The sequence below is a fragment of the Ctenocephalides felis genome, unplaced genomic scaffold (assembly GCF_003426905.1).
Source record: "Ctenocephalides felis isolate EL2017-DRISC unplaced genomic scaffold, ASM342690v1 CF-g0.4_SCAFFOLD_01170, whole genome shotgun sequence".
Lineage (NCBI taxonomy): Eukaryota > Metazoa > Arthropoda > Insecta > Siphonaptera > Pulicidae > Ctenocephalides > Ctenocephalides felis.
In genome coordinates this window covers 10,292,908-10,315,921 of record NW_020537324.1, presented here as the reverse complement: position 1 = coordinate 10,315,921, position 23,014 = coordinate 10,292,908, and the positions used below count along the sequence as shown (strand labels likewise).

The 23,014-nt window shown below is 30.6% G+C and overlaps 1 protein-coding gene across 1 annotated transcript in view; it reads left to right on the top strand.

The window, feature by feature from the left end:
- Positions 1–22,731, top strand: part of LOC113366198 (gremlin-1-like) — a 40,108-nt gene extending 17,377 nt beyond the window's left edge. Inside the window, exon 2 of the mRNA XM_026607765.1 lies at positions 21,848–22,731. Within this exon, the coding sequence (XP_026463550.1) occupies positions 21,848–22,537 (690 nt within the window). The 3' untranslated portion in view covers positions 22,538–22,731. The remainder of the gene's footprint in view (positions 1–21,847) is intronic.
- Positions 22,732–23,014: the final 283 nt, after the last annotated feature.

The following is a 23,014-nucleotide window of genomic DNA, read 5'->3' as shown; positions in this document are numbered from 1 at the left end:
ACCACGTTTATCGGAAGTGGTGGCGCTATTGTTTTTGCGCCGTTTCTAGTGTCATATATCTCAATGAGCGTCTTTACACGCATAAGATTGTCTGTGAACGCGAGACACACTGCTCGACACGCAATTTATACGATAGCTGACACCCAGGACCGTCTCGGAAAAAATCATTTCATCAGACGGAATAAACAATTCAGTTCAATTAGTAGATGTTACAGAGAAATAAAATAGAAGTATTTCAATGTCTTTTCACTATATTTTGTTACAACTGTTCTACTTGCATTGACAGCAGTCGGAGTCAGGTCTGGAGATCAAAAAAAAAACAAAAAAAAAATCTATGAGATTTATTTTTACAAGTATCTGCAAAATTGGTATATGATAAAATAATCTTTAACTGCTCAAATTACGTTTCATTTATTTTACTTTTAAAAAATCACTCCTACAGTTACAATGGTAAAATTCTACATTTTAAAAAAGACTGAATTACATATGGTTATAAATTCGTTAACTGAAAATTGATTTTACTTCCAGTAGGGTAAGTTATAGTAATTGCAAAAAGTCGAAAAAAATTTTTTTACATATATTTCCGTTTCAAAGATTTTTAACATTTGGCACACCTTAGACAAAATGTATGTATGTGTGTGTGCGTTTGATTGGGTACGATTTTTGTCCACGATTTAGAGAGTACAGATCAACTGATTTGAATGATTTAAAAAACATTCGATTTGTACTGATGGGGGGACGTGCTGATTAGTTTTTGGCAAAGACACATACATATGGCTTGTATTGGCGGTGTAAAGAAAGAAGTTTACTTTTTGAGGAAGGTCTAGCAATTTCAAAATGTTGCAAAAATTACAAAGAAAATCCAATTGTTATTTTTAAAATTTAGAGTTTTCGCAGAATATTCAGAAAAAATCATTTTTTTCTAATATTCAATCAATGTTTTTAAAAATCTCAAAGTTTTCCAAATCATTTTTTTTAAATATCGAAAATTGATCAAAAAATTTATTAAAATTTTCTAAATATATAAATTTCAAAACTTTACAAATTCCAAAAATCACTCATAAACCTACTTGGCAAAAAAAATTAACTTTGCAATTTAGTTTCAAACAATTATTATTTTCTAGAAAAATAAGATGAGGACAATATTAGGTTTTGTTTATAAGGTCTCTTTTGTAAACATATGTAAAAATTGTTTCCCAAACAAAAGCACTTATGTCAGATCTGTGAAATACGAGTTATGAAATTTACAGCATTTTTAATAATTATTTGAAAATATTTACAATAATTATTATTAATCATTGTCAATTTTTAATTGATCATTAATTTCTTTATACCTAGAGTAATTAATTGCCTACGTGAATTTTTAGCAATTTGCCTTGCACAAATCCATGCGCCACTAGTTATTTTTCCAAACGGGTTCAGTTTCATATTGATAGCAAAATAAAAATAACTTTTTTTGTCCATAATAATATTAACGAACGGCAGAAAGCAAGCGTGAGAGCCACTACAAATCAGTTATTCCATCTATCACTTCCATTATCACTATTTTTCCCTTTTTTACATATTTTGTATGTGTTTTTCTTTCCTTTCTATCCATATTACTGAAAATAGATTTTGCACATGAGTTTAACTAAATAATTTAGAGTATGCCCCTTCATATTGAGGGTGTAAATATGCATCTAATTTTTGCAAATTTTGAAATTTGCCCAAAGCACCATTACCATACTGTGATAATTCTTTTACCAGTACACCTCTACAATACATTTCGTATACCAGTTATATTCAAATAAGCTTTAGGCTAATCGCAAACGTTAGTTTCAAAGCTCTCAGAACGCATAGTAATATATCACCGTTGCAAAATCCCACTTTCGCCGTTTCTTTCGCACGCGCGCTTCGGGGCGCCGACTTCTGCGGCGCTACCGGAACGCTGAAGTACATACCCGCTAGACTAGCGTTAGAGACCCGTCTCTGTTTTTTAGCATATTATCGCGTTGTTGCGGTATTTATGTATTCTATTATTGTTATTACAATTATTATTATCATCATGTGTGTCTGTTATTATAGAGGCGAGCTGCGTGGCGCGGTTTTCTTCAGTCGGCGCCAATATACATCACAGGCCAAGGCGCCACACATACCTAAAGCGCGCGCGGCTGTAACACACGATGCATCGCGGCCGGTGATGAGCGTCAGCGGTTAACGCGTTCTTCACTTAACTTAAAACCGTACAGGAATTCAAAATATAAGTTGTCCGCGGGGAACATTACAGTATTTTAGATCTCGTTTTATTTTCAAGCGTCGCTTCAAGAAGATAATAACACTTATGGGAGAATCGTGCGATTAGGAAAATTGGTCGCAGGGAAAGGAAAATATCGTTCAAACAAGATTATTTATAATTATTGCCATTAAAGCGGTTTTTATAATTAGTTTGCCACGTGTCAAGTATGATCATCATTTGAATAATTAATTAAATATTTAAAAGTTATACATTTATTTCAAATAGGGGGCTTAAAGGTACGCAAGTAAAAAGGTCCGACACCAATATCTCAAAAACAAGTAAAGTATAGGATTTTTTAACTTCCCGAAGGAGAAGTTTATGTTTTCATAAAAAATCCGAATCGCTAATTTTATGTTTTCTCGACGTTTCAAGCCATTCTGAATCGAATGAGACCAAATTTGGAGAAAGTAAGTGTGTATGTGTATGTGTGTGCGTGAACTAATTTTTAACTATACTATTGTATAGTTAAAAAAATACTATTGTAAAGTAGAAGACAAAAGATTTATAACCAGCCATCACCTTCACTCTTACAATGTCGCTATCAGGAAATAAACGGTCATGTCTGAATATTCAAAATAAAAGTATTTTTTCCATTGATAGCTTTCTTGTGAGCTCTTTTATTTAGTTTATAATACCTGAATATAATTTGTAAGTATGCGTTATTAATTGCTTTATAAGATGTATTGTTATTTTTGAATTAGATTCAACAGTTTTTTTATATAATCTCTATGAAAGCTTACGTGTAAATTGGGTAGAAAGGGCCAACTAATTCTTTATACTGGCAATGGTGTGATCAATGAGAAAGTACTACATAAAAAATCATATTAAGTTAAAGAAAACAATTTTATAAGAAGTAAATTAAATTAATGGATAATCCAACTCTACTGACAAATATTTCTGAAGAAATACTATATAATAAGCATATAACAGTGTGATCTTTGTAAAAACTGATCCAATGAAATTTGTATTTCGCATTAATTGAATTATGCAGCTATTATTTCGTAATATTCCTTTAAAATAAAAATAAGTCACTGAAACTGTTTGCTGCTTGGATATGAGGTAAAAAGGGATTTAATAATATATAATAATTGAATGATTTTCTTCTCCTCAAAAAGGGACATATGGCAAATTCAGAAAAATTGTAAAAAAATAGGTTTCTACTAATTTTACTGAACATAGTTCGTTAGTTTGCTGTTTAATACGTGTTATGTCCTGCAACATAATTCATTCGGTTTAGACAATAGAATTACTGAAAGTCAAATTGGACCTTTGTGTCCCGATCTACCCTATATAATTTGGCTTTACTAACATTTTAATCAAAATCTCTCTTAATTAAAAATTAATTGAAATATCATTTTCAACTTCGTATCTCTATATTAATGTTAGATATTTTAGTGGCCCAATGATCAAAATATAATCTGTTCTCATTCATGGCTCTTAGATTAGTTCTAATATAATATTATTATAGTAATTGTTAAACTGAAAAGATCTCATTGGAGCTCTTCTTAGGCATCGCTCTTAAACATTGTCATTTTAGCTCATAGAAATCTTTATGTATTTCTGATTGCTAAATAAAACGAGTTAAAAAAAAAATTCATGGCTCGAATTAATCTAATAAATAGCCATTTGTATTTTATTACTTTTTCCAATTGGATTTAAATATAAACTTCTAATAAATTGTCAATTTCCTTATAAGTAAACGAAGAATTAACCGGAATAAAAAATTCCATTCTCTCAATGCATAAGCATTATATTATTGTAATGTACCTCATAAAGACCTCTAAGAACTGCACCTTAAAATCATAAACAAATAGAACGATTACAAAAAATGTTTAACCGTCCACGCTGGGTAAAGAAGGCGGGGAAATGAAGATTTTAATGGTTACTTTAGATGTGTTAATTGTAAGTTACTGTATTACTCTTACTAGCTCACTAATCTCAAGACTTATAATCATCGCATCGTGTTTTGGACATTAGTTCCTTCTACGGATAACTTACCGTCACGCAAGAAATATAACCAGCCCACATGCTTAAAAGACCAACACTTCTCAAAGATTTCTACTACGAAATACAATTTGCTTAAAATTGAAATAAAGTATTAAACATACTTCATCACCAATAATTTTGGTTGAAGTTGAATTTTGTAGAAGTGTGATACAGTACCTAGCACTTCTTACATATCACACAAGATAATTTTTATGAGATTTATATATTATTGTTTTGGAATGCTCTACTCACAATCAGAAATCTCTTCACATATTTAATCTCAACTTTAGATCTGAATAGAGTTTATAAAATTATATTTTTTTAGTTTCACCCATTTTCACTAATAAAATAAATTGTACAAAATAAATTCTAAGTGTTTTAACCCTTTTTACGACAGTGTTTTCCTACTAGAAATTATAATAAAATACTATAATTTTTAATTAACTTATAGTGATAAATCTTGAAACGAGGGCAAACACAACGTGTCATCCATGGACGACATCCATCTTAGGTGCTCTGCGTACGAGTTTTCCACCCTATTCAGATTTATTAAAAAATATTGATTGTAGTAAAAATAAATCTGGTGATCTTTTAGCAATCTCATAGTAACAAGAGGTTAAACTTTTTGCTACGGATGTCGTCCATGGACGGTCGCAAAAATATCATCAGACACATTTTGACTTCAAATATTTTTTATTTTAAATCTGAATAGCGTAGATTAAGCTCATTATCATATTTAGATTCAGAATTTTTGTATTAATAATTTAGTCATCACCTAATAATTGACAACCGTAGTATCTCTACACGTGTTTAAATCACGGATTGTGTACACTATATCAGTTGTAGATATTAATCTCTATTATATATCTGAAATATATCTCAATCTTGACCACTTATGGTAAGGGCGACTATATTGCCTCAAACCTACATAAGAAACTTTTGATACAATGATATTAATCCAGTACTGACATATTGTTAAGGCAAAGAGCTTAACGCATAATGCTCTCTGTATAGTAGCCGAGACAAATTAATGTGTTTGCGAATATAGAATGCAGAAATTATCTCGAAAAGATTATTTTATTTGCATTATTGCAATGAAATATTTATTCTCTCTGTTGTTGGTCTTGAGATAATTTATCAAGAGCAAAATGAAACTATGGGATGATGCTATCATTGTAATATTTTATGCCACCATTGTATTTTCAAGGTAACATTATAATACATAGTAGGTTTGTTTAACACGATCGAGTATTTTTAATATATACCACTATATAAATAATTTTTGAAGTTTATGAAAGTTTCATAAAAATAAAACGGCAAAAGCTCTGTTAAATTTTTTTTACGAAGAAACGGCTTGGCTGATGTCGCGCAAAATTGATAAACGCTAGTCCTCATCGAGATACATCGAATGGCTTTCAAATTTTTGAAATCGGACCAGTCGTTTTTGAGAAAACGTCGATTTACAACAAAAAATCTGTTCACATACACGCACATAAACTTCTCCTTCGGGAAGTTATCAATAAATAATTCGCAACGTATAAAATAAGGTTTGAATTTTTTTTAATATTTTATCCGAACAAATGACTATCTGGTGTCCTTGTGGTTTATGAAAGCTCTTGCCTGTGTTTCAGAAAAGCATACATATTATGTTTTAGAATCATTTGTATAATATGTAAGAGAGCAACATAATAAGGTAATAATACAGATTTACAGTAGAACAATTCAGAAAAAGAAGATACGATGGAAAATCACGCAGCGGCATCCGTCGAGTCAACTTTATGATATCCGGCGCATCAGCACATCACATATTATTTAATCCGTATACTGGCTCGTCTGCTCTCGTAAGCTGTTCGATTAACAACACAAATCAACAAATTATGTTCATCTGTCACATTGAAATATATGGCTGACTGGTCGCCTGTATTAATATGATCCAGACATTCGTTCGGGTCTCGTTGCCAGAGACCCTATTTATTTATTCATCGCTCTGTCCCCTAGATTTTTTTTGGGAAGATGGAATTCCATTCAGGAGGCACGTTCGCGGCATTGGCGCCGGCCGCCGAAGTATAACAACGCTGAGTCTGTGTTTTGTTAACAATAAAAGAGGAATCTCAAAAAAAAAAACGAAGAAATAATATTGAAACCGAAAAAACGTGTCTTTTGTTAATTCAAAGGGATTAGTGAAATCGGGGACGTTTTATAAATTCAGTTCAGTTTATGAGAAGGATCCATTCTGTGCGCTCTTTTTATTTTATTCATCATTTAGTCGTGTTATTGTCGCTGTTGATGGCATCTCTGTCCTCATCTTTATACTCCCAACGACCATGCTATTCAGACGGCATTCGGTTGACTGCTATTTTGTAAAAGATGATAAAATCTACTGTAATCCCTTTCAGTTGTGTGGGTGATGATTTCTTAACTATGTTCCGGCTTCATTTATTTTCTTATTATCTTGTAAAGTTCATCAAAAACCTGTTTTTTCAAACCTAGATAGATAAATAATGTACAAATACAATGACAAGTTGTATTATTATTTTTATTTTTCATAAATCTGCTCCAAGAATAAACATACGAGTACTATAGAATACTATATATATAGAATAAACATGTACTGTTCTTTGCCGTTTCCAGAAATCCATGTACATCGACTGCATTAAATTCCAAAATGTTTATGCCTTCATTAGAACTATTTACATTATTATATCCATTTTTTTTCATATAATTTACAACTGTCCTTAGTGGACATTTATTAAATAAAAGACATATGATTTGTAGAAGTAACCAATGTTCTACTTTAAGTATTTGCACAGACATGCACCGCCCGGTTTTTATATTTTCTTTGAAATTTGTATAGAACCAGCGTATAAAATTAATCTACAATTGTTATAAATCCGTTTGTTTATCCTAAAAAATACATTAACATGGAATCAATATCATAGTCATCCCATTCGTTCCTCTGTCCAAAATTGTTTGGGGCTTATTCTTAATTGAGTATAATTTAGCTGAGAACTTTTAAAAGATCTAATTTTATATGAAGTTATAAAATACTTATGGGATAAGATGCACGAGTCTAAATTATTGTATTTTTTTCATCTCATTCCTGTTTTCCGTAGGAAGGCGCCTATTCTACCTATGCCGACTCTTAAAGGATTCTACAAATGTTCGTCCATTCACGCACAACAATAGATTTGTAGTAAAAAGGTGTTCTATTGTTGCTTAAACCATTTCTGGACCAACAATAAAAAGATGAAAGAAACGTGATTGTTAAACAAGCCGGGAGATTAGTTGCTAATGTGCGTCCGCTTTGATTTATATCACGATATTCTTCTTTGTGATGTGATGTATGACCAATGGCTGAATAAATCGTAAAATTCATTGGCTTTTAGGAATGCGTATTTGTCTGCCATATATTTGGGAAATGTTCCAAGCGAAAGCTTTTACAACTAGCTGTCGAGACTAATTGTACACAACTAGTATTTACATGCTAACGTGTTAGGTTGATTACGTTGATTTATATAGAAAAACATGAAATATATCTGATGTAATTTGTGGGAAAATAAACATATATCACTGTGCTACATACTGTCGAGCTGAATCAAAAGTAGATTTTAGATCTACGACTTCCTCAGTTTTTGGCTTCAATTTAATCTAGATAACAATTTCTAACCGATTTTGATCTTAACATGGAAAATAATAGTATGAAAGCATCATAAAAATTTAGCTCTACATAAAAAAGTGGTTTAAACTTTGGGATCTAAATCAGAAATCTCAGATTCGATGCCCGCCTCGAGCAGCCTGATGTCAAGCATTATGAGCACATTTTTATAAAAACTACACCGTATATAAAATTGATCTAGTATTTCGCCAGGGTAAAGGTTCAGTTGGTCTTTCTCACCATACCCATATGTATGCTCTATCACGAAAGTCATATAAAACTTAAAATTCACAATAAATCAATTAATCATGTTTTATACAAATCAGAATTAATACAAAATTTTACTATGTTCTATCATTTTCTGATGCTTTCTTCGTGCGGATTGATACCATCAATAGCGCTGATTTTGTACAATTTGTTACTATGTATTCGTGTGTCTCGAATCCCTAAATAATTTTTCTTCCTTCCCATATGCAGTACCTACATTTCATAATAAACGGCTCTCATATTGCATTCAAAAAGTTAATGATTTATCGAAGTCTGCATTTGAAACTTAAAAATCGGACGTAAATCAGATCTGCTTCAGCAGCGGCGGCGCCGCTAAAGATCGCTGCCATTTTACGATCGTATCATTTTATACACGGTATTTAAAGTTATATATGCATTAAATTTATGACTTACATTACCAATCATAACAAGCCGGATTATAAGTTGGGATTTATAGGTCGATATCGCGATAGACGCTCACTATTATTTTATGGGATCACTTCTAAATTCATCCTCGCATAAGAGATCAGCGAAATAGAATAAATTGCAGTTTACGATTCGAGATATAACGGAGGAGGTTTTAAAACTATTACTGGTGTCGATATTTAATATATTATTGATTTATTTTATTCTTTCAGTTATTGCGTTTAACTTTAGGAAACGTGGATAAAATTTATTGGTCTAGGAGTGAACTTTATGAGTAATATATGGAAAAGTTTAAATGATCATTTGAAATCACCAAGGGGCTAAAAGCTGTGAACGTACAATTTAGTTTCTGGCAGTATGAGATTTATGTCCGATCATTCGCACATATCTTCGTTTAATTTGACTTTTCTACATCTATAATATGATTCAAAATTTTATTTAATGCTTTAAGATCAATTAAATAATTTAGCAAAAAAAATTATACGCATAACGAGTATACTCCTCAATATACAAAATTGGCCAAGTTTTTCACGGTGAGCATACTTTTCAATCACACTTAACTGATGTAACTTTTAAATTTTTAATATGTAGAGGAAAACCTAACAAAATAGTTAATATACAAAATGGCACAAATTGGCTAGTTCTGTCTAGTCAGATGTTGGTCGTCATTGTCACAACATTGTCACAGTAATCAGTACAAACGGGTTCACGCCATCATGTTTTTTTGGGGCCCTGTTTATCGATATTTGTGATTATTTTAATTTTGTTACCAAGTGTTTGATGGATTTTTGATTAATTATTCATTTTTGTCATATTTTTGATAAAATGACATACTCATACATGTCCCAAATAGAAATTATCATGTGATTTGGAACGAATCTTCATAGTTATACCTTTAAGTCCTATCAAAGATATGTCTTTAAGTGATAAAATTGGTTAAGTTTTCCACTGTACAAACACAAATTCAATCATAATCACAAAACACAATGACCAAGTGAAAACAAATACATAAAAAACATAACTGAATGTTTGATGTTTGGCTAATAATGGTTGATATTTAAACGACCGTTTTAATTAGATCTTTGTGCCAAGCCTGTGAAGTATTTTGCTTGTACCCAAAAATGCGGAATGGAAAATTAGATAAATCTTGCTGCTTTTGTTTTGATATAGCGTTCCTATTTATCTCAATCATAATCATAAAATAGAATGACCAATCGAATAACGTTATTGTAAAACAATCTGTAAGTCGCATGTAGATTTAAATGCGTGCGACGCATAGACCATACACTACATGGACTGTTAGTCTTCATATGTTTTCCATTTTATAAAGTGCCAAAAGTTAAAAGGGGAGTGTGATGTCACTTAGTGAACGAGCGTTGCCGACAATCGTGGAAGACTCCCGATTGGTTAAATGTCATAAGTCAAGTGCTTAACCTAAAAGTAAATATTCTATGCATGATTTGGATAAACAATAGTGGATATTATAAATTATATTATATATTACACATTATAATTGGCGATTAAATTCAAATATATTTAGTGATAGTTTTATTTCAATAATATAATGGCAATTGTGTGAACTGATAATTTTTTTAAAAATTTTGATATTAGTAATATTGCCCCTGTGTACATAAAATCTAATCCACCTGTTAAAATCGTTAAGGTCTATGCATATGACGTTTAATCATTCGGGAGAGTTACAGAAACCATTGTTACACCACATGGACTGATTTTTTCTCCACAACAATTTAACAATTTCAAGCATGGGGTTTAATCTCATGGGGTCAGAAAAATCGGGAGTCTTTCACGGTTATCGGCAACGCTCGTTCACCAAGTGACGTCACAGTCCCCTTCTATCTTTTACCACTTATTTTGTGCTCGACTAGCAGTCCATATAGTGTAAGGTCTATGGTGCGACGTCGTTCCGCATGTACTGTATCAATGACATACGAGAGAGTACTTAAATGTCCGGTGCGCCCACGCGGCCCGTTGAAAAAAGTCTTCATTGACTCCGAGCGGCCGGCGCGTCTCGATCGAGCCATAGAGCCATCGAGCCATCGAGCCGCGTATGGGCGTCCATTCAAATCGGCATCGAGTGAATCGAAAGGCGTGCGAATAAATTTTATATAAATGCGATATACTTGCGATTTATCAAAATGCGCACACGCCGATAATATACCGCGTCTGAGGCAATTTGTTTGCAACTAAAGCCTTACAAACGGCGTGGTTCTTAATGCAAGTTTGATTTACTTCCATTGCTAACAAATTACGATGGGAAAATAGATATGATTGCAGGAGAAAGGCAATTTGTGTTTTCTAGTTTATTAATCGAAGGCGCTGTGAATGAACGATAGGTGGTAACATGTATTAATAACGTAACATGTTCTTTGTTATAAAGACCTCACACAAGGTGCATGTCTATTATAAATGATAATTGAGATTCAGCTATTTAGGTAAAATAGTTAATTGCTTATTCCGAAAATGAAATTCCCAATACAAATTTCAATTGACGTCTTTGGACCATCTGTAATTACATAAATTAAAATGAATTCGTTCAACACAGTTTGAGTTCTAATGGCAAACTTAATTGAAATGTGAACGTCAACTGTAATCAGTAGCTACCTACAAAAAATAGAGCCCACATATGCACGAAAGGCATAGATTCTGATCAGAATCGAGTAAGTACGGGGCGTACTTCCAATTGTTGGTGAAATTTTACAATTTAACCACGTAGCCCTATATTATTTCAGTATGTTATTTCAGATAATGAAATTTATAGTCAAAGTTTCATCAAAATTGGCAAAAAAAAATTCGAGATTTAGTTACGAAGGAACGGCGTAGCCGATAATTAGCAAATTTTTTTACACTTTTCTACTAATTACAAAGGAACGGCTAACGAGAGTCTTTCTAGCTTTTAAATTTTAGAAATCCGTCCAGTTGTATTCAAAACAACGTGAGGTCAAAAATCGCGCAGACACACACTGGACTCATTTCAATCAGGATGACTAGAAACGTCGAGAAAATCTAAAAGTTGCCAAATCGGATTTTTTCTAAAAAACTTAAACTTTGCAGTCTGATGTCAAGCAGTAGTGACTTCGGCGTTCACTTGGAAAAATTTATGGCTGTATGTTTTCAAATTAACTTAGCCCTTATCAGGCGTTGCGCATAAGAAGAAAAGTCATCACTATTACATAAATTTTGATAATAAAATTGATTATATGAAATCACATAAGATTCATATTAGATTCATCACATAGAGATGTTTGGTCATCTATAAAACCTATCTAGTTAGTCAAGTCAATATGAATTCTTGATACCTCGAGTGACTACGTTCAAATAATAATAATGAATATAAAGTATGCAACATGATCTAATATTTATATTGCCTGAAATTATGATAAAAGAGCTTTGAAGAGTATGCTCCAACCATATCAATCTATTACTCTGAATACTAATTTTGTTCAAAAATTACATTGACCTCCAATCTATGTAAAGTTTGTATCAGAAGCCATTGGCATTTTCAACAATTTATTTTCATATAATGTTTGTATCTAATTTTGGGATACCCACTATATAAAGTTTCTATTAATAGAATTTTACGCTCTACGCATCTTCTGCGGGGAAAGTCATCTGTGTGGAATTTAACCTAATGGTATGTTTATTGATCAATTAAAATTTAAATATTTACAAGAACTACAGCTCGATTAAAAATTTCAATAGGTGTTTAGTATGCAAAATGAAAAGATGAGAAGACAAAAGACCGCATGTTTAGGCAGACTGTTTAAAACAGAATTGTTATAGGTGACTCTTCATAAACACGTGGGCAGTAGACCTGCCGTTAAACCCACGTGGTTCTGTGGATGTGTGTGTTCTTGTGTACGCAGATTTTTTTTAAATGTATTGTTGTACTCAAAGAAACCAGAGAAATAAAACGCATATTTTAGCAGTCTTAATGAAGTAAACTTTAAATATAATTATACTGGAATTTGACTTCAAATAAGCCTTGGAATTGGACATTAGGACGGGATCAAAATCTTGTATTATGGTAGAAAGCGAATTATACGGGACAAGAACAATATGTTCCAATGGGGCGTATTATGCAAGAAATCGTTTTGAGATTTATTATCTTCGTGTGTTTCTACTGTATTTATAGGAGAGCTTTTTCCTGTATCTTGAGTAATTTTTAAATGACAATGTTTAGCGCTGATCCAGAACCTACAATTCAAGTTATTGGTTCTACAATCATATCTGGACGCCCAATAAATGAATTGGCGTCCGATTTAGACATTCTATGTACTACAAATTAAATTGCTGATGTTTCACGATTAAATAGGTGCAACTACATAAAAAAATATATGATCGGTATAAAAAAATTAAAAATATTTTGATTGCAAAACTATTTATAATGATCAACTAACTTAATGATACCTATCATCTAATGCATCTAAATAAATATATTCTATATAATTGGAAAAAAATTCTCATGGCATGTGTATGAACCAAATTGATGGGTTATCGTTGGTAGTTCTTGTGTTCAGAAAATTTAATGAATATAATATATTCATTAGGATACATCATATCCTTATAAACATGTGAAATACTAATAGAATAATTTTGTTAAGTACAGATAGCTTTGAAAGTGACTTGGGATCAAAATGTGCAAATGAAGAATAATTTTAAAGAATTGAACATTAGTATGTATGCATATCTCGTTTTTTATTAATGTAATTCATTCTACTGAAAGAGTTATTGACCAACGCCGTTCTATTTAATGGAGACCACGAACAATTTCTTGTGCGATAAAATACCACTTTAATAAAATCAACAAAAGTACATTGGACACTTAAGAGCTACAGGCGAAGTATCAGTTCTTAGAGTAATATCGGCAACAATGTTTAATGCAAGAAGTATCACTCCATTACATAACTATAAATTGTCGATAAATATTTTACGACTCGGGTTCTATTTCGCCAATCTACTTTCCTTAAAGGATCAACCACGGTTTTAGCGTTTTCATATATGTTTACATTTGATATGAATGTATTTTCTTAAACGTGTATGTTTAAAATTTTATTGCGGCAATTCCTCTCTTTGAACTTGTGAAGAGGAAACCAAAACAACATGACTCATATGAACCGGTCGAATTCGTAAATCTTTTAAAATATTTTTAGATGTTTTATGACTTGAAAGATCGGCGACGTCATAATGGCCTTAAGTTATGCATTTGAATGCGAATGGTGGATCAACGACTGACAAAGCACCCATATTTGGCAAAATGGGACACATTAATCAACCGTTTGTTATAATATAGTGCTTAATACAAAAAAATAAATCATTTTGTAGTTTAGTTGTCACATATTATTAAAGAGGTATCCGTTAAATGTATCAGAAATTTGCATTTTTAGAACAAACACGTCTCTGCCAGTTTTTTAAGCAACATTGCATTCATTGGTTTGCATTTATAGACTATTTATGATGCATTATTTTGAGAAGGCCGTACCATAGCGTTGCTATGCCAACGTAAGGTTACGATTTTTTTTTTTTCATATAAATTGGTAGTAAAAGCTGTCAAAATGCTATGTATTTACTATGTAGTTGTTACGGTAAATGTGCATATCTCGGTGAATGTGCACATTTACCGGCTCATTTGGCGAATGTGAGTTCAACTCACGCACGTGCGCACGTGCGGGTGAAATACTAATTCATATATTTATATTTATATTTCTATTTTTATATTTTTATATTTCTATATTTATATTTATATTTATATATTTATATTTTTATTATTTATTTTAGTCATATGCGTATTAATATCCATTATTTATTATTCACTATTAACTATTAACTATTTATCAATTAACAATTTATTTATTAACTATTAACTATGAACTATTAATTATTTAATTAATAACTATTAACTATTTAACAATTCTTATTTCACTATTTACTAATAATTATTCACTATTTGCTATTATCTATTCACTATTCACTATTAACTATTTAGTTATCACTATTTACTATTCACTATTTTACTATTCAATTATTTACTATTAACTATTAACTATTCACATTTTATTATTAACTATTCAGTTATCACTATTGACTATTTACTATTAACTATTCAGTTATTACTATTCACTATTCACTATTTTACTATTCAACTATTTACCTATTAACTATTCACTATTTAACTATCTACAATTCAACTATTCTTAATTCACTACTTACTAATAACTATTCAGTTATTACTATTCACTATTCACTATTCACTATTTTACTATTCTACTATTTACCTATTAACTATTCACTATTGAACTATCTACAATTCAACTATTTTTAATTCACTACTTACTAATAACTATTCACTATTTACTATTAACTATTCATCATTTAACTATTTAGTTATCACTATTCACTATTTACTATTCATCTATTTAACTATTAACTATTAAACTATTTCGTTATCACTATTCACTATTCACTATTTAACTATTCTAAATTAACTATTTACTAATAACTATTCACTATTAACTATTCACTATTCAACTACTAACTATTTAACTATTCAGTTATCACTATTCACTATTTTCTATTTCACTAACAATTAACTATTAGCTATTTACTATTTAATATTAATTATTCACTATGCATTATATTACTACTTCACTATTCAACTATTTACTATTAACTATTTAGTGCGCATGCGCCAAATACGCAAGATGATTATGAGACCGCTCCAAGTACACACGTACACCATTCTTTTAATTTGAATATTTGAGAATTCCACATTCACCTAGCGTTTTGGGGAATGTGCACATTCACCGGTGAATGTGCACATTCACCAAGAGTGCACATTTACCGTAACATAGTCACTTGTTTTAGATATAAAACCTAATCTAGAAATCGCACAAACGTCGAGAAAAAATATTATAACTGCATCTTTCTAATGTGTTAAATAACATATACGTGAAGTTAGGATTTATGTGTAAAATGCTTGTTTGCACTGCAAATACATAACATATGAAAAAAACCATAGCATAGCGTTGCCATGACAACGCTATGTTGTGGTTTATTTTTTGGCCGCTTAGACACAAAGTAATCATAAAAAATGTTAATGTTTATGTTAATATTTTGTGGTTCTAGATTTAATGATAAAATATGCTTCTGTTTTATTAAAATCATCCGAATTTTTGTAACTGTTTCAAATTTATTGTCTTTATTCTTTATTTTCATTTCTTCAATTTCAATATATGCTTATTATCGTTACAATATAACAAACGTTTATGTGAAGTCAGAAAGGCGCATTTTTTTAGAATTTAAGAAGTTCAATGAGCTGTGTTGATGACATCTTTATGTGGTTGCTATTTAGATGGCAATCCAACCGTTACCCTATCTTTATTTTATACAATCACTGAGCACTGATCATTTTTTTATTTATGAAACACAGAGGATGGGCTACTTTTACGAAGTGACATATTTCCATCTATATTATCAAGTGATAATCGATGCCACTACTACTTGATGAACTTCTGATTGGAATCTAATAGATCCAAGACTCGGGCTATGGATCTTGCCTTCTCTTCTACTTTTTTGTTATTATTTCTAATTTGTTGACTTGATTTTTTTAATTTAAATAAATCACTACATTTATTATGAAAGATTTGGCAAGAGAAACGCAATTTAAACTTCAATTATAAAATATATGGACAAAAAGTTGGTAAATATGTGACAATTTATTCGACTGCATGGTGATACAAGTTAATTTTTTTCCAATCGCATTGATTCCAATCGCTAATTCGCATAATTTAAGAGGATTATAAAAATGAATCTTTCAACGTTTGCAAATGCGCATTTTGTTGTTTTTTGTAATGAAGTGTTATAAACATAAATGAGTATAAATGGACTTGGGCGTCTATTAATGCTGCATAATTTTAATAATTTAAAACCTATTACTTACGTGTCATACACATATAAAGTGTTTGCCATAAAACCTCGCATAAAGCCATAAGTATCACCAACGTGCTAGGAAAAAATCGAAAAAGCAAATAACTTGAATATGAAATCCATTAGGCGCTTAAGATTCAAGATATCTCTAGTGAGAGATCGAGAAGTATGACTTGAACTACACTCCCACATCGGTCTAGCAATATATGTTTAACTAATGTATATATTATACGCTAGTGAATTGACAGGTAGGTGTATTAGGATAAATGCTCCGAGACGATGCAGCGTTTTCGAACATTTAAGAAAAAATATTTTATTTAACTCAGGAAAACCAATAATATTGATCAAGTGAAAGATGGAACTAGTGGTGTATGGCATTGTGCCTTGAGGCAAATTGCTGGAACTTTCCGTACCAAATTAAAACTTTGAAAACCTAACTTATTTTCGATACTCAAAAATTTTTTTTTGAAAATTAAAAAATAAATTGAAAAGATTTTTTTTCGTCAACACAAACTGTATTTTTTTTAATCATTCAAGACGATTACTAATTTATCTCAAAAACTGCAATTTTTTGCACATTTAGCTAGGCCTGTCTTTGCCCAATACTAATCACCACATCTTCCCATCATTGCGTATTGAATATTTTGTGGATTATTCAAATCGGATACTCCATTCTCTCAAAATCTCGATTTCTATTTTTTGCACTCTTTGCTCCGTAACTCCAAAACGGTAGGATCGACCTTTGCCAAAAACTAACCAGCACTACGAACCCTATCAATACGAATCGAATGTTTTTTGAACCATTCAGATCTTATAATTTTGATCAAATGAAAGGTGGAAATATGTATTAGTATGAATGTTGGTACGACGATGCAGCGTTTTTGTACATTCTCAAAAAAAAATTAATTATCTGAGACTAAATAAAAATGTTGATCAAATGAAAGATATAAATATATATCCAAATCAAAATATTTTTTTAAAAAACTATATTTTATTTATGGGAAACCAAGAATGTTGATAAAGTGAAATATGGAAATTTGTATTAGGAAAAATGCTTTTCGACGATGCAGAGTTTTCAAACATTTTCAAAAAAAAAAAAAAATCGAATTATCTCGAACAGAAAAAAAATGTTGCAAAATTGTAATATATATCCAAATCAAAATAGTACTTCCCCGGCATTGCTAGATCAAATTAAACATATTATATCACTATTATGGAAATACTAATAATAAGAATATATCTTATATACATAGGCCAACTATTGGGTTGCTTTCCCAAAAAGCTACTTATTTAAGAAATATCACAACCCTTATAGGATTTTCGAGTTAATAAAAAGACAGAATAGAAAGTTACCAAATATTTTTTTTTACAATTTTTTATAAAGCGAGCTAAGAGTACCACTGGAAATATCTTGAGTAAGATTTTACCTTAGTACAATTTTTTTTATAAAAAGAGAAAAAAACGATACCAATGAAGATTATATGATCTCTTAATTTATGTTGATGCATTTACACCTATAACACAATATTATGAATTATAATTTTTGTTGCACAATCTAATAATTATTAGTGAGCTTTTGCTTAAAATTAAGTATTTTGATTTTTCTGGCGAAAGAGACATCCCGTATACCAAAATTTTATATTCATATTTAAAACTTTTCGTTTTTCTTTTAAAACGAGCATAAAATAATTGAAAATTACACGTTTTTTAGGAGATTTTTGAGAAATCCGTACATATTGAGATCAACTGTAAAAGCATCGAAAAGTTTGGGAAACATCTACATTATATTGAAACAACAGTAAAACATTCATATATACAAATTCATAAAAATAAGCATGCTAAACATATGTAGATCTTATTTTTGTCAAAATTTACTCCGGAATAACTGCAACAAGGTGTTCCTAAGATCATATGAAAAATAATCGATTCAGGCGCTTTCGTGGGTTTACCATCCATTTCACAGAATTTACATTTTTGATTAATTATATCATTTTACTATTGTTACAAATTTTTAATTTATAATACATTTTAAATTCAATCTTTTTTGAACTTTGTCTTTTAGATATTGTAAAAAATTCAAAAAAATTGCTGAATGATGACACACAACCGTGTCGAAACGTATAAATAAATAGTTCATTATTTAGTGTTTATTTTATTTCGACGATTGGCTGAAAATTAATAAGTAAGAAAAAGTATATATATATATATATTATATATATATATATATATATATAAGGCAACGTGCCAGAATAAAACTTACCTGTAATCATTCATGATCCCTAAGATTCCATTATACAACACTCACATTTTAAAAACTACTGATTATAGTAAATAGTTTGAACTATTTACTACATTTATAATAACAAATATAAATTTTATTTAAAAGTATTGTTATTTTTTGTTCACTATCACCAAATATCACTATTAAAATAAAATTCCATCCGCTAGCTGTCAAAAAAGTTATGTAAAATTTATCCGCGAGAGGGCCGAAATGCCTGAATGTCGCCATAAGGCCAAACGTTAATAAAATTAATGGTTGCCAACATGAAAGTAATTCATTCGTATGGTGGCAATTTCAAATCGTTTGATTTATTGCATTTTTGAATAACGAATATAAGTAAACAATCATGAATGAATAAATAAATAAGTTCATTTCATTAAAATATATTATTTGCAGAAAGTCTTTGAACATATAAAAAATTGTAATAATATTTTAGTTCTATATTAAAAAAAATAATTTTGCCATCACGAGAGTAATTGATTCGACAACTTAATTTGTTGGATTTTTTATTATAATTAAAGATTCTAAATAAACAATCATGAATGAATAAATAAATAAGTTCACTTTCATTAAAATATATTATTTGCAGAAAGTCTTTGAACATATAAAAAATTGTAATAATATTTTAGTTTTATAATAAAAAAAATAATTTTGCCATCACGAGAGTAATTGATTCGACAACTTAATTTGTTGGATTTTTTATTATAATTAAAGATTCTAAATAAATAATATTATCAAAAATGTATAAATCCTAATAATTATATTTCAAATAAAACTTCTCTATAGTCTGAAGATATAATAACTTGTAGTAATATTTAAGTATTATATTAATAAAAAATATACTGCCAACGTGAGAATATATGAGGATTATAAATGAATGAATGTAACAAATCCAAACGATTATAAATAAATAAATATAACAAAAATATATAAGTTCTATTAAATTTAATAAATTCAACAAAATGTGTTATATGCAGATAACAATTTTAGGGTAATAGACCAGAGATATATAACTAATAGCAATTTTATTCATACAAATATATATATATATATATTCCATTAAACGACACTTGATTGTGTCATCATTCAGTAATCAAACCAGGAAAAACAACAGAAAACATTAATTATGATGTAAAATTGATTGATTCTAAATTTGTGTAAAATAATAAAATACTATTATATTTAAAAACGAGAAATAGGAGGAGCACATATTGCCCTCCTATATTTGATGTTATTGATAGCATTGCATTGTGGGCACTCAGTGTGAATCAATTTTACATCATAATTAATGTTTTCTGTTGTTTTTCCTGGTTTGATTACTGAATGATGACACACATCAAGTGTCGAAACGTTTAATGAAATAAATAATTTTGTTATTTAATCTTTTTTTAATTCGACGGTTGGGCTGTCGTCATCATTCAGTAATCTAAAAAAACAAATTACATAAATAACAATAGTTAATATTAAATATAAAAATAAAAAAGGAGAAAATTATATACATACCAAACTAGGAAACATACAAAAACATTATATAAAATTTATTACACACTGAACTTATATAATAAATCTTTTATAAATTTTTTATATTTATAAATGGTATGTATATAATTTTGTCCTTTTTAAGTCCTTTTGTCCCACATTAAGTGTCGAAACGTTTAATAGATTTTTTTTTCGATTTTGAATTTTTTTTAATTCGACGATTGGGCTGCAAAATACTTCAAATATGTATCAACATCGACAAAACTATTATCATATTTATATATACAATTTGTGATATTGATTAAATTAAAGCAATTAAATAATACATTTATATATTGGGTGTATATATATATATATATATATATATATATATAGATTTTCCAAATTCATAAATCTCAAGTACATGCAGCAGATTGTAATGTCAAAAGTTTACAGCTCGCAAACTTAGCCAAAACGCTAAGATGTCATAAATCATATTGTGATATATTCATGACTCGCCAGCAGTTTATCATATTTTGTACCCGGAAGTAGGTGAAAATGTACAAGACTTATAGAAGTTGGGTTGAAAAATCAATTGTTCAAAAATTGTGATTGATAAATGCGATAATTCATAGCATCTTTAGACTAAGACACTTATTGTTCAATTTTGAACTTGTTTGCACATTTTTTATGATGTTTTGTTTTTTCTACCTATATAGTTGGGTGTCTTTGATAGACTTTATTCTACATGGACTGCTAGTCGAGCGCAAAATAAGTGTCAAAAGATAGAAGGAGACTGTGACGTCACTTAGTGAACGAGCGTTGCCGACAATCGTGGAACACTCCCGAATCATTAAATGTGATATGTCATATGTTACGTTCTACGATTGTCGGCAACGCTTGTTCACAAAGTGACGTCACAGTTCCCTTCTATCTATTGACACTTTATGAAATTGAAAACATATGAGGACTAGCAGTCCATGTACAATCGTGGAACACTCCCGAATCATTAAATGTGATATGTCATATGTTACGTTCTACGATTGTCGGCAACGCTTGTTCACAAAGTGACGTCACAGTTCCCTTCTATCTATTGACACTTTATGAAATTGAAAACATATGAGGACTAGCAGTCCATGTAGTGTAAGGTCTATGGTGCTCCCATTTTGTCTTAGACGATCAGACAAATTTATGTGCAAAAATTTAACAACAAATTTTTGTTCAAAATAATGCAAAAAACGTATTATTTGTTTTTTATCAAGTAATATAAAAATATTGTACCATTTTGGAATCCTGATTAAACAATTAGACCAAAGCCCTAAATAGGATAGGATCTATTTTGCCCAGTTTTGCATTATATTTACAATCAATACTGCCACCCTATTTTGGTTTGCCGTTGAGTTCTGGGATACCCTATTTATATATTATATCTACAGTGTGTACGTATTTCAAATAGCAAACAATGATTATTGAATGAAGGATTCAGATATTATTCAGAAAATAAGTAAAAACTAAATTGTGAGATATTTATAACTAATCTTTATTATTATTTCAGATGTTACCTGTATATCGGCTGGTCTTTCTCCTCCTCGGCTGCTCGATGCGATATTCCCATTCTGCAACGAGTTCGCATCACAGGCCGCTTCTGACGTCAACAGATAGTATTCTGGACATCATCAACACGCAGGCAGTAGAGAGACTAATCGCCGAACGAAGGCAGAATGAATCCAGATCACCGCCACTTGTTCGAAATGACTTAGACGATCTACCAGAATTAGAAGATCCAAATCTAGATGACGAGTTGTTTGCTGCACGTCAAGAAATCGCCGCTTATAAAGGTCACAAATTGTTGAAGAGTAGTAAGAATGCTTTGTTGGTCACCAGGAAGGAGTATTTGAAAAAAGATTGGTGCAAAACTGAACCATTAGTTCAGCGAGTGCGTATGGAAGGTTGTCAACCCAGGACTGTGATCAATAGGTTTTGTTATGGCCAGTGTAATTCCTTCTACATACCGCGGAATCCTAGGCGAGGTAGACGCGGGAGGAAAATTGTGGATGATTACTCCGGCTCTGAGGACGAGGATGTGGATTCAGGAACGGCGTTTAAGTCTTGTGCTTTCTGTAAGCCTAAGAAATTTACGTGGATCACTGTTACCTTGAGGTGCCCGCAGCTAACGCCTCCGATGAGAAAGAAACGCGTTCAGAGGATCAAGCAGTGCAGGTGCATCGCAGAACAAGTGAATTGAGAAATGTTGCTTTAATGTTATATTTTTCCTCACTGAATGTGATAAAGTTGCTGTCGCTGACGCCGATAGTTCGGCGGCAATAAGCATATGCGACATCTTGTGACCGATGAAGACCGCCTTTGATTGTTGTGGTTCACACACAAATAGTGAAGTGACAGTTGGCGCAAGATCAACAGAATTTGACAATGTATGAAAGAGCCATATGCGTTAAGTCAATGTATGAAAATATACTATTTAAACTAGTTGTTAATTTAGCTTTGAGATATTTATTTAAAACTATAGCAAGGATTATGCAATAGATATTTATTAAATTGAACCTGATTTGCCAATTGTAGAAGGCATAGTTCACTGTGTCAATAATTTTATGTAAAATATCCAAATATAACCACATAATACGGAGTTTAAGTATATTTATTAAAAATTTTAGATATTGGATAAAGCTTTAAAAATTTATATGCCATAATAAAAATGACAAAT